The sequence below is a fragment of the Triturus cristatus genome, chromosome 3_1 (genome assembly GCF_964204655.1).
Source record: "Triturus cristatus chromosome 3_1, aTriCri1.1, whole genome shotgun sequence".
In the NCBI taxonomy this organism is placed as follows: domain Eukaryota; kingdom Metazoa; phylum Chordata; class Amphibia; order Caudata; family Salamandridae; genus Triturus; species Triturus cristatus.
This window is the reverse complement of record NC_140583.1, coordinates 531,063,636-531,077,626: the sequence shown is the minus strand read 5'-3', so window position 1 is coordinate 531,077,626 and position 13,991 is coordinate 531,063,636. Positions and strand designations below refer to the sequence as shown.

At 44.5% G+C, this 13,991-nt stretch overlaps 1 protein-coding gene across 2 annotated transcripts in view; it reads left to right on the top strand.

The window, feature by feature from the left end:
• ACAN (aggrecan) overlaps positions 1 to 13,991 on the top strand; it is a 228,571-nt gene that overhangs the window by 152,919 nt on the left and 61,661 nt on the right. For both annotated transcript variants that reach the window (XM_085644462.1, XM_085644463.1), the window contains exons 11-12: positions 7,186 to 7,368; positions 9,679 to 12,012. In XM_085644462.1, the coding sequence (XP_085500588.1) occupies positions 7,186 to 7,368; positions 9,679 to 12,012 (2,517 nt within the window). The remainder of the gene's footprint in view (positions 1 to 7,185; positions 7,369 to 9,678; positions 12,013 to 13,991) is intronic.

Sequence of the window (13,991 nt, the reverse complement as noted above, 5' to 3'; positions counted from 1 at the left end):
AAGGGACCCCAAAGACTCTGAAGATCTGCAAACACCCCTGGATGTAGCTTCCAGAGACTCAGATCGTGAAAGTGGCGTGAGTGAAAGTCCGCCACCTAGTTGTCCTGGCCGAGCAGATATTCTGCCGTGACTGAGATCTGACGATCCAGGCAATACTGCCAGAGGTTTGCCGCCAGGTCCGAAAGCGCTCGCTCGCGAGTGCCCCCAAGATGTTTTATATACCGGACTGCGGAGATATTGTACATTTTGAGAAGGACGCAGGAACGAACCGACTCTCTGGTCCAACACTTGATGGCGAATGAACCCGCCAAAAGCTCCCGACAGTTGATGTGCAATTGCTGTTCCGAAGGAGACCAGACACCCCCGTGGTGAAGTCGCCACACCGAGCGCCCCATCCGGATCTGCTCACATCGGACTCGATAACGATATCGGGCACGGAACAGAAGATGGCCCGCCCATTCCAGGCTTCCATGTGGGAGAGCCACCATCGAAGTTCCTCCTTGGTTTCTGTTGTCAGGTCCACCTTGAATGAATATGGGCGACCTTTGCGGACATGTTCCGCTTTGAGGCGTTGTAAAGCTCTGTAATGGAGCGGTCCGGGAAAGATGGCCTGAACGGAGGCAGACAGAAGCCCAACAATCCAAGCCAATTGTCGGAGGGAGATCCGAGCCAGCGTTAAAGCTCTCCGAAGTTTGTGGCGAATCTTCGGCAGTTTGCGCACAGGAAGGCTGAGAGTGAACTCCACCGAGTCTATCAGAAAACCGAGGAAAACCACCCTTTGTGAGGGCACCAGAGTAGATTTGTGTTCGTTTATCACAAACCCCAAATTCTGGAGAAGATCTACAGCGGTTTGCAGGTGTCGAGACAGGGTGTTCGGATCCTGCGCCATCAGCAGAATGTCGTCTAAATAGACAATGAGTCTCAAGCCTGACGCTTGCAGGCGCTCCACTGCCTGCCTCAAGACCTTGGTAAAACACCAAGGAGCGGAGGACAGACCGAAAGGAAGGGTGGTGAACTCGTAGGTTTTGCTGCGCCACTGAAACTGAGGGAACCTGCGATGAGGAGGCAAGACGGGCACCGCTAAATAAGCGACCTTGAGATCAAGGCGCGCCAACCAGTCTCCAGGACGCAGGATGTCTCGAAGGAGATGGATCCCCTCCAACTTGAAGTGGCGGTAAACCAGCCACTCGTTGAACTCTCGCAAGTTGATAACCGGGCGTTGATCTCCTTCCACTTTGTCTACAAAAAAGAGGTTGCTGAGAAAACCTCTTGGATGCAACATGGTTTCTTCTATTGCACCTTTGGACAGAAGGGCATGGACCTCCTGGTCGATCGAACTCGCGTCTACTTCTGAAAAACAAAGTGGTCTGGGAGGCACTACCTGCACTGGGGTTCCTTGAAACTCGATATGAAAACCCCTTACTGCCTGTAGGACCCAGGCGTCCCCTGTGATAGAAGTCCACATTGGGAAAAAAATGCACCAGACGGCCCCCCACTTTTAGAAGGGAAGGAGGGAGAACACTCACCGGAAGAAATGGAGCCGCCTCCTCCTCTGCCGCCTCTGTTCTTGCCTCGTCTGCCCCTGGTGGGGTAGAAGTTTCCAAAGTGGGCTTGATCTTGATATTGTCCCTGGTTGGAGCCTTGTCCTCTGGTCTGGATTGGACGGCCGGATGAGCGGCCCCTACCTCGTCCGGCCCCCCTGAGAACCAGAGGGCGAAACACTTTCCTGATGGAAATTTGAGCCCTATCTAGGGAGGTGAAGGTGTCAATGAACCTCCCTGGCTCCTTGATGAAGGGCTCGCCAAAAAGGCCACCCTGAGCTACAGGACCTGCCTCAGTGTCCGCCAGGTCCCCGCGTTTGGGATCGACTTTAATAAGAAGAGACCTGCGTCTTTCTGTGGAAAGTGCGCAGTTGGCGTTTCCAAGGAACACCACCACTCGTTGGGCCCATGAGGAGAGATGCTCCGGAGAGATTAACGAGCCCGAAACCATGGCTTCCTCTGCCATATCCAAAATTTTGGAAATTGGCCCCAAGATATCCAACAATTTATCTTGACAGGCTCGCCAGGACCTGTCTAGACCCTTTTTAGGGTCCTTAACACATTTTGCAGGAAGGTAGCCATTCTGGGGTCAGTTTCTGGAGTAGCAGCTACCTTCTCCTCTAAAGAAGGGCGGAGACACTCTGCCCTAATGCAATTCCGAGTAGCAGGTTCCAGCGGACGGCGAATCCTGCTGGCCACATACTGGGTGACTTTCTCAGAGGGGGCCCAGTCAAAGGAGCGCGGGTGTAAAACATCATCTGGATCCAGCATGTCAGCACACAAGTTTGTGTCAGCCGCAGGAGGCTTGGAAGGGAGCCACGGACGGGACTGCTCAGGAGAGGCATCCACGTCCCCTTGGTCATCTGGATCCCCGCCCGAGGAGGTAGAAGGTATTGGTGGAGGTATAGAAGCGGGGATTGCAGGGGGAGCACAACTAGATAGGAAAGCCTGCTTAAGGTGAGCAAAAGCGTCGGAACTCGCCCCCGCATCCCTAGCCTGTTTAGGCAGAGGGGAATGAGCATCTGAGGCAGGGTCATTGGGAGCAAAGCCTGAGGCTGAGGATTGCGCAGCCCTGGACAGTTTTTCACAGGCTTGGTCAATTTTACGTGATAACCACTCCTCCAAAGGAGTCATGGCCAATTCCACCGCTTTATGGATGGATTCATCAACAGCCTCATAAAAATCGTCTCCTTAGGGAAGAGCCCCCAGGGGATCCTCTTCCCACTGCTCCTCATAGACGGCGTTGTCGTGCGAGGTTTCCTTAGTATAAGGGAAACAAGTGGCCAATAAACTTGCAAAGGAGGCTATCCTTACTAAGGGTGGCTGGGTAGCAGCCAAAATATGGGCGGGCAGTGCTCGCAGTGAAAAGGCTTGAAGCCTAGGACCCAAACAGCCCTGGTGCAGAATGTATTATTATGGGCAGTCTGCCTAAAAAGGGTCCTTGCAGTAAAACTGCGTTACTGACTCTGTATAGAACAAAGCGTTGTTGGCCTAAATATACTGACCCCCAAGAAGAAATACTCACTGCAGTGCTGCCTAATGGCAGGTACAGACCCGAGCCACCGGGCGTTCACGGGGCGTTAAACATTCAAGAAATGCCAAATGGCAAGGTACAGACCCTTGTCAGGGGAGTGTGAGGCAGACAATAGACAAGGCTCGCGAGCGGCGGTGCAGCGCTGGGTTTCCGACGCTTCAGGAATGATCGGAATCCCAAGCACGCCCGCCGCGTCAGAGGATTTTGTTAGGTGCCCTCTAGTGGTGTCTTGAAGCCACCGCAAGCTCGCACCAACCACAGCCGCTAGGGAGTTGCTAGAGACTCCCACGGCTAAAGCGAAGCGCCAAGTAGCGGCGGATCGCTCGAAACCAAACACAGAAAAGCCACAGGTAAAACAACGAAAACAACGAGGAGAGCGTGCCGGTTGAATTGGCGTGCGCACTCTACTCAACCACTCCGTGAAGGAAACGGAAACCGTAGTAATTCGCGCACTGAACAGGCGCACTACAACAGCTTACCCAGGTAATGAGCGCACATCTAAGCAAACAGAAGATTATACCACAATCAGTAAGCAAACAGTAAGCAAAAGGTGACTTATCTTGGCTGCAAGCAGCGAAGAAAAAGGAAAGGTAGTCACAAACAGAGGACTGTCAATACCCTGGGGACTCCTGATTGGTGCATTGAAGAGGACACCCTATCTGTGGACACTCTATGATTGTAATGTTTATTCCCTATGGTTCATGAGAATGGTAGTTTGTTTTGACTTTGAATGGCTGCTATCAATAAAGTGAAGAAAGGATAGCATAATCCTCGCCTCCGGTCCTGAAATAGAATCAAGAATGAGTGAATGAGAGAGTAAGACATTCAGTGTGTGAGTAAAAATGAGTCTGTAAATCATCTATATCAGTGTTTCCCAGACTGTGGGTAGCCAGCCGATTTTTTGGGGGGGTCGCAAAAGCCAGAGAAAAAAAGATGCATTCAAATTCTGTATTAAAGTTGTCACATTCGCACATTCGATTGAAAGACAGAGGTCAAATGTCAGGCTATTTTATTATTTTAATATGGGGGTTGGTGCTTACTTTTCTTTCTCCGACTGCAAAGTGAGAGGAGTTTTTAAAGTGATTTATGTGACAATGTAAGATGATGTTTTTAGCAAGACACAACAAAATGTAAATGAACCGTATACATCCAACAGTTAGGAAAGCAAAAATAAAACACTTTGTTTCTCAATTCTGAAGAGTGTTGGAAACAGAGATTTTAATAGGATCAAAACACATCAAGACACACACAAGCACAAATGATAAATATTCACAGAAACCCACTTGATCTACACTCATTTTCATTTGTGTTTTATATAGTTTTATTAAGTAAAACTGTATGTTTATACAAATTTAGTGCCCATTTCAACGGAAAATATGCTGTCTGTAAATGGCAAAGCACTACCACACAACGCTTTAGTTACATTAAGCTTGGGAACCACTGATCTACATATGGTATGCTAACAGGACTACGATACTGCTGGACTAAGTTACCATGCACCACCTTAGGAGTAATGTTCACAATAAACTGACATAAGTATGCATTTGCATAATGCACCCAAAGATATTGTCTAACCAGTGGTAACTCAGAGTAGTTCTGATGTGCTTTCCCTAAAAGCTTCTAATTGATTCAAAAAGGAAAAGGTTCCACCTAATGAGAACTGTAACAGGTGTTTGTAAGGGGTGGATGTTTCTAGAAGGGATGCATTATGATAATTCTGCCCACAAATAGCTTGCAGGTGTTTCAGAATAATTGTAGTGCACCGTGCATTAAATTGTAATACCATTGGTGCCATGGTGTTGCTGCACTTCATACTAAGATTTTCTTCTCATCTTCAAAGGTGCATAGTTTAATATGTTTTCCATAATGTGGTCATATCAAATCAAACCAGCATTATTAAAATCCAGATGTATTTTTGACTGTAATATGGGGGAGATAATATGTAATATTAGGGAGAGGATGTGGCCTAACAACTAGGGCGGTCGACCTCAAATCTGGAAAACTCGGTTCGAGTCTCGGCAATGACACTCAACATCCTATGATTCTGGGCAAATCACTTGTGGGCATATTATCAAGAAACGGCGTTAAAATTATTGCCGCTTTAGCCACAGAAAACTGCCGCTAAAGCGGCGATAATGGGCTTGATAATATGCCCTTGAGAATTCCCATAGAAGCCCATGTTCTGGTGTCAACATGGGCTTCTATTGGATTTCTCTGCGGCATATTATCAAGCCCATTATCGCCTCTTTAGCGGCAGTTGTTAACGCCGTGCTTGATGATATGCCCCTTAATCTTCCCACGTCTAACAAAAATGATTGTGTCCTTATGTAATGCAACTGGTGCTCATGAAAAAAAGCTCTGGGTCAAGTTTGCGCTATATAATACTCTGAAAAAAACAAAAAATCTCTCCCTGTCAATTTGGTTTCCCATTGCATTGTGCACCACGTAGAAATATATTTTGCATTAATGTGCTACTTCAAATTGCAGCCACCCCTTGATTTAAAGGTCAAAATAATAAAGCCTCATTGCCTTATGACCAGCGTATTTGTTCACTAGATATACATTTCTTTGACTTGCGCTTCGATTCAACCCTTTACTGTCAATGTAATTATGCAAGTCAAGACATTTCCTCAAGATGCATATGTTGCTCAATTTTGGAGCACTTCGGAAGAATGCAGCAGTAAATTGTGTAAAGCATAATGCCTCAGTACCCGTTCAGTACCAGAATGTTTCTGCAATATTGTAACCGTTTATCTCATAACGTATAGAAACAAACTGTGTAATGTTTTAGCCCTCATAGCATTTCCTGTACTTAGGACTTTTATATCTTATCACTCAATGTACTAAGGAACAGAGTGAACATGTTTGTAATGCTTTCAAAGAATTGCACCTTCTTGATTTATTCTTTCATTTTGGTTATATTGGATTTGAGTAGGTTCACATCCGTCTGTGGAGATGGGGGCCCATGCACGCAGATTCTCATTTTTACCCGTCAATATGATGTGACAATGGTCCTGACACAATGTGGCATAAGGTGCAAAGCTTGACCCAATTATGGCCTGTTATGTGCGCTTTCTACTGAAATGTTCTCTGCTTTTCATGAACACCCTGCCCCTACATCCTTCTCCTAGCCATGTGATAACCCATTGTGGGTGACAATGTTTGTACTGAGATTGGCTTCCAGTGCATTTCAAGGGAAAAACGGAGATAATGTTGCTGGTCAATCCCCTCAGCTTTGACCCTAGCTTGATGTGGCCAACAGGCATGGGTCTGCCCCCAGCCCCTAAGACCGAGATCAAGAGCCTGGGCATTTGGCTGGACCAAGACCTGAACTTCCGGACACAGGCCAGGATGACAGCAGCGACCTGCTTCGGCCTGCTGAAAATGGCCCGCAAAATCCTCCCACTCCTCCCCCCTCTAGCAAAAAAGGTTCTGATTCAATCCCTCATACTTTCTAGGCTAGACTACGGGAACACACTGTACCTGGGCTCTCCCTCTTCAGTTATTTCTAAATTCCAGCTAGTCCAAAACAGCGCAGCCAGACTTCTGACAGGACTACCTAATAGACAATCAGCAAAACCGGCTATACGCTCCCTCTACTGGCTCCCAGTGCAAGAACGCATTAGATTCAAGGCCTTGTGTATTGCTCATAAAACAATGCAAGGGAGAGGCCCCTCCATTAACTCAGCCTTGATACACCACTATAAAGCAAGCAGGAAACTTCGGTGTGATGAATTGCGACTAGCCGAGGTCCCCAGAATAAAGAAGGCCAGAAGCGGGGTACGGCTTTTCTTCTACAATGCCGCCAAACTCTGGAACTCCCTCCCACCCCACCTTCACATGATTCCCAATCATCAGAACTTTCGTATACAACTCAAGGCTCACCTATATCCTTAGCTTCCGCCCCCTCCCATGTTGGTTCTTAGCGCTGGGACACTCCTGGGTAGTCATGCGCTCTATAAATGTCTTTTCATTCATTCATTCATCTCCCTACCTGATGTACTAATTAGCATCTGACTGATACGATATAATGGGTTTAAGATAATATTAAGACGTGTACCTTAACAACTAACATTCTACCATTATGCTATCCTTTGTTTCGTTTCATAGCCATACCATCGGAGGAAGAGGAAGTTGTGACCCCATGGATTGACGAAGAGCTTGTGGTGACTGACATACCTTCTGGGGAAGAGACAACTGTGGATATGGAGCTTGCCACTCAAGTTGAGAATCAGACAGATCTTTGGATCACTGATTTCACCACCCTTCCCACTGATGTGTCAATGCTGACTGGTAGGTTCATTGGAGCACCCTGAATCTTACCACAGAGTCATCATAAGTATCAGTCAATGTACCAATGAGGTCAACGGTTGTTTTTATTTAGAGAGTTTCTGGGCTTTAGTACTACTTGCATCAAAATAAAACGAATTTGTGTTAATAAATTAACTGTCAGTGTGACGTGGAAAACATTACAACTTAAAACCTTACAATATGAAACATTCCAAAGTGCATCAAGCAACGTGGTGGTGTTTGTTAACTAACTCACTTTGACTTTCCCTGTAAGTAGTCATTGCTCCAGTAGAATTCTTTCTGATCAAATATGTATACAATTATTAAGCTATCCCTAATCAATTGTTCCTAATTATAGGCAGATCAAAAGCAAAATTTATCAAATCTTTGCATAATGCCAAAAACCCAAAGGCATCAGGGCGTTGCGTGAATCTAAGAGCACCAGGGAAAAACTATGGTTTCTGGTCAGCCTGGGCTATCTCACATGTTGTTCTTCTTCAGATGCTTATAATACAATGTTATACAAATGTATGGAAGAACAGCTGCACCACATCCTGTTGTTTTGTATTGAATCAGTTCAAATAGACGTAAAATGTCTTGATGCTAAAGGTAGTGCCACTATAACCCTAGTGTGATACACATTGAGCTTTGAGAAAACGTAGCATTTGCCTGAATATTTACGTTTCTATGCAAATGGCTATCACGGGATGCATTTAAAAAAAGAGAAATGAAACATTTTTGTTTCATTTTGTAAGGGTAGTCAGTGGTCCGTGGAACCACTACCTCCTCTAAAAAATATTTTCTCATACATTCACAAAGGGTAAAGGGTCCCTTTTGCGAATGGTTTACCACCCTTCTGTGAAGGGTGGTAAACTGAGACTGTAATGCGTGCACTGCACTGTCCCATGCACAGAATTTAACAAGTGTTTGCCTCCGGTGTGCTGCTTCCGGTGTGCACGTTAATTATCCCCTTTTGAGGTGCATGCTGGGACCTGCAGTAAATTCATTCATTTATCACCCTCCAGTGGGTTTACCCTCCAATGGGTTTAAGTGCTCATGTTCCTTTTTCACGGACCAATTCAAACAGCTCTCCAGTGAGCCCGAATGAGACTCTGCCGGTCACGTATTTCTTAAGCTGCTCAATTTGGCCTCTGAAGAAAGGGGAAGCATTCCCTGAAACGCATCAGGCTGGGGGACAGAAAGAAGGGATGAGAATCTGTCTGCCTTTGGAAAATAAAGGATTGTTTTCTACCTGCAATGGAGTGCAGCCTCGTATCTGGGAAAAACATGTGAAGACACATATATATATATATATATATATATATACATATATATATATATATATACCTAACGGTGTAATTTAAAAATGCCTTATTAGTCTATAATGTATTTTTGTAATAGGCTACTTGTAAAATCATAGGCATTGACAGATATCAACCTGTTTCTATTAATTTTAAATAGTTAATGACTATGTAGAGCTGTGAAGATTCATGCTGGAAAGTATGTTTTCTATTTTTGTTTTGAAGAAGGTTCTCATATAATGTGGATTACAATGTCACATTTAGAATGGTGTAAATACTAAATGACAAAATGTTTCAGAAATTGGGAGCCAAACGATGCATTTAGATTATATTTTATTTGCCTTCAACGTGTGTTTTCCAACAGAGAGTCTTTTCATTATGATAACTGTCGTCCAGTCGGCTATGACATGGATAAAAAAGCACAAATTTGGACCTGAGGTCATGTGATCAAGACCTCGATTTGGTCAAAATGCGTTGTTCGTTGCCGTATTAAAAACAATTGAATACGCTGATCCAGAGTGTTCTCGATCCTTCACCATGAGTTGTATGAGGGTGTTCGTGTGCAATATATATATATATATTCCACAGCAGAGCCGTTCCACAGCGGGACGGCGAAACCCCCAATAAACAAGTCAATGCTTAGTTCCAACGTTGCAGAAACAGCATGCCATGGACTCAAATTGTTGCAAAAGTGGTCTCTTTATTTCACCAAGGTTTTGACAATACTCTACGCGTTTTGGGGTTGCCCCCTAGCTCACGAGTGAAGGTCACCCCTTCAAATACAAAATATATAATTTAAAGGAGCCCCATTAACTCCCATTCTGAAAACGTGATGGCATAAGACACAACCTTTAAGTGCACTAACCACTATTAAGTAGTTTTTCAGGCAACCAATATGTAATGCATAACTGTAAGTTAGTGAATAACTTTAAATATCTTTGGTATAGATTAAACAAATGTATGCATTAATATACGCTCCTGTGTAATGTGTGAATCTTTTATTTCTTCAAAGCAACTCCTTCGGCTGCTCCTCCTGTCACCATACCTGAACCTGTCAGCGGTGAGTCATCTGTGTCGACCAGCGGGGTACCTTCAGGGGAGCCATCTGGAGAAACATCAGTCAGTGGAGAACCTTCTGGAGAGGCATCTGGACTTCCAAGTGGGGAACCTATCATCAGTGGAGATATCTCTGGAGCAGAAATTAGTGGTGAACCATCAGGGGTTGGCCAAAGTGGAATGCCATCTGGAATCTCCGGAGAGGAAGTCAGTGGCCTACCATCTGGAGAACCAGAAGTCAGTGGCTTACCTTCTGGAGAGGTTGAGGTTAGTGGCCTACCTTCTGGTGACATTGATGTCAGTGGCCTACCCTCTGGAGAGCAAGTGGAAAGTGGACTGCCATCTGGAGAAATAGACATTAGTGGGATTTCATCTGGCATCCCTGAAGTAAGTGGGCTGCCCTCTGGTGAGGAAATTATATCTGGAGACATATCAGGGATTTCTGACCTAAGTGGTCTACCTTCAGGGGACTTAGAAATCAGTGGTGCCCCTGAAGTCAGCGGAATGCCTTCTGGAATATCAGAAATTAGTGGAGAGCTATCGGGTGTCGAGTTAGTAAGTGGACTCCCATCTGGCGTTGATGATCTTAGTGGACTCCCCTCAGGTTTTCCAACTATTATCCATATAGATACTCCTTGGGTAGAAGGTGTAACACAAGGTCCTGGAACAGAATCAGAAGGACAAGGCATAACTGAGGTCAGTGGTGCTGGGGCTGTCTCAGGCTTACCATCTGGTGACTTGGACATCAGTGGGTTACCCTCAGGATTTGAGATCAGTGGAGAACAATCTGGATTAATTGAAACCAGTGGTGAAGTTTCTGGGCAGTTTGAAATCAGTGGTGATCAATCTGGGATATTTATCAGTGGTGATTCATCTGCACCATTTGATATCAGTGGGGAACCATCTGGCATCCAAGACGTTAGTGGAGAAGCATCTGGAGTAAGTGACATCAGTGGAGACCTGTCAGGAGTGATTGATGTTAGTGGAGATCTTTCTGGGATGATTGATAGTAGTGGGGAACTATCAGGTATACTGGAAATAAGTGGAGAACAATCTGGCATCATGGATATTAGTGGAGAATCATCCGCTATAAGTGGAGAACTTTTCAGTGGGGATGCAGACATAAGTGGAATGATTTCCGGTATCCATTATGAAAATGGTGAATCTTCTGGCATTACTTTTATTGATGGTGGTTTGGTAGAACTGACACCACCTACTATTAGAGAGGAGGAAGGGAAAGGGTCTGTGGAATTTAGTGGTATCATTTCTGGAGATGGAGACATCTCTGGTGTCAGTGGACAATATTCTGGTCTTACCGATATCAGTGGTTTTATTTCTGGATTTGACGAAATATCTGGATTCACTAGTGGGCACATAGGGGCCAGTGGGATTACCAGTGGAGAAGGCCCGTTTAGTGGGGAATCATCTGGAATTGAATACTTCAGTGGATTACCATCTGGGGCATATGATGGCAGTGGGCTGGCATCTGGTTTTCCGACTGTCTCAATTATAGATTCCACATTGGTGGAAATGCAGACACAATCACCTGTTGAACAAGAAGCAGGAGAAGGACCATCTGGAGTTATAGAACTGAGTGGATTTTTTTCAGGCGAACGTTCTGGGGAAACTTCTGGTGTTTCAGAAATTAGTGGTGAATCATCAGGAAAAATAGACTTTAGTGGACTATCCTCTGGCATTGCTGATATAAGTGAAGAACCTTCTGGACTTGTTGACATCAGCGGCGAACTCTCTGCCATCTCTGATCTCAGTGGAGAAACATCTGGGGTCTTAGAAGTTACATTAATTTCTTCAGAGTTAACAGAGATAGTAACAAAACCCACAGTTTCACAGGAGATGGGCGGATTAACATTCCCCTACATTTTTGAAACAAGTGCTGGACTTTCTGCATCTGGAGAAATCAGTGGAGACATTTCTGGAGTGACTGCAATTAGTGGGGAGTCATCAGGCATTCCTTTTATCAGTGGAGAATCATCCGGGGCAACTGAAGCGAGCACAGTAGTGAGTGGAGATGTTTCTGGAAGTTCCGACTTCACTATCCTGGATGTTTCAGGGGAAACCTCTGTGCCGGACATTGTTATTAGCACTAGCATTCCAGAAATTGAACTAACACAGCATCCTGATGGCCCTGAAGAGGCTAAGCTTCAGATAGAAGCATCTGCCTTACCTTTGTCTGAAGAGTGGGCAGAGAGTACTACAGTTCTGGACACCACACCACCGACATTAACAGCCGTTCCTCCTCAAGTGTCTCCAGAAATGACTGACGCAGAGGGTAAATCTAATTTATTTTATCTGTGCTGAAATGTGAATGTGATTTGCTGTGGTGCCTTGATAACTCTTTTGCACGCTTTGAGAACTGCAGTATGTTCCAAATCTACAGCGTTATTTTTTCTGAAATGCCAGATCATAACAACTATAATTAGGGGTTGGCAGAAATTACTAAAGCACGGTAAAATTAGATGTTAGTATAGCAATGAAAAGTGCTGGTGAATATCGTGTTTTCACTTGAACCTTTTGGCTTTGCAGTTATGTTCAAAACTATTATTCCTGAGTGTGTGAGAAGTTGACAATAGATCAAGAACTATAATAGATCTCCAAAGAGAAAGACGGTCAGTGGCAAAATTACAGGGAACAAGCGCATGCATGATAAAATATTACGTCAAGTAGTATTCTATGAATCCCTAAGCGTTTAGCTTTTCATGTGTACAATAACATCTTTCCCAAAGTTATGAAACCTGAAAAATATCAAGCGAACAAACTTATGCCATGAATTCAGTGGAAAGACATAGTGTTTCATGGGTTCAGTTTGTTTCAGTAAAACTGTTCTGTAGCCTATTGGATTCAAGGTGAATGAGTGCTTCAGTATCTTAGCGTCATGTTGGCTCTGCGTGATCACGGACGATTGTTACTGATGAAAGTACCTTTTAAAGTGTAGGTACCTAGCGTGCAGACCAAACTGTGGCACCATCTTTGTTTTAATTCCTTGCGGTAATATTTGAACTTTGAATTATACATCCACACTCCAGGGTGCTTGGTGAAACGTTATCATTGCTTTTCAGGCAATGACTTCACTAATGTGTACAAAATCACAGGTACCGATTCACATCATTAATCTTTCCAGAACATAATATACAATGACATATTATTCTTTTACTTCATGTATCCGCATGTAGAGACGATTAATGCCATTTTACGAGTGATGTGGTATCTAGACTATATAGATATTGCATTATTATTCAGGGAATAATTTTGGTTGCCACTTTGTTTTTAGGTGCATAGCTCAGGGCTATTATCATTTCCGCATCATCAATGGCAGTTTTAATACTGCCCCCCTCCTAGATGGCATATATATATATATATATATATTCACTGAAAAAACCATAGGTTTCACACATGTTATAGTTAGCTGTACATTTCACTCGTAAAAAACCAATGAAATTCCCCCGTTATAGTTAGTGCAGGCAACTATAACTCACGCGACCGCAATCCTCTGCTGATGCTAATACTGTATTTAGACACTTATTTGCCCATGTCTTCTTCCATTAAATTTTAGCTATACATATATTACAAATATTTTTTTTTCATAAAGACACATATGTCATCAGCAGAAGATTGCGGTCGCGTGAGTTATAGTTGCCTGCACCAACTATAACGGGGGAATTTCATTGGTTTTTTACGAGTGAAATGTACAGCTACCTATAACATGTGTGAAACCTATGGTTTTTTCAGTGAATTTGCAAGGTTTTTTAAATGCTAATTCCTAACTATAACGTGTGTGAAACCTATGGTTTTTTCAGTGAATTTGTACGGTTTTTTAAATGCTAAGTTACTTTACGCCATTCGTGGCGTGCGCGCCCAGTTAACGCAGTTCGTTCCGTGCGCGCACGGTGCGCTTTGCGCACCGTGCGTGCACAGTGAGCACGCGGTGCGCTTCGCGCACCGCGCGCCCACTTTACGCAGTTAGTGCCGTGCACGCACAGTGGTCACGCGGTGCGCTGCGCGCACCGCGTGCCCACGTTATGCGGGATGGGCCATGTACGCACGATGCGCTTCGCGCACCGTGCGCACATGGGGGACATATTATGCGCATCTTTGTGAAATTTATTCTTTGTTTATTTCTTACCAGTAATAAGCCATGCACAAATGGTGCACTTCGGGCACCATTTGAACACGGGGTGGGGAGGGTGTGGATAATTTTTTTTTTTATAAATTTTTTACCGTACGCGTACGGTAAGCGTAATCGGCGATTTT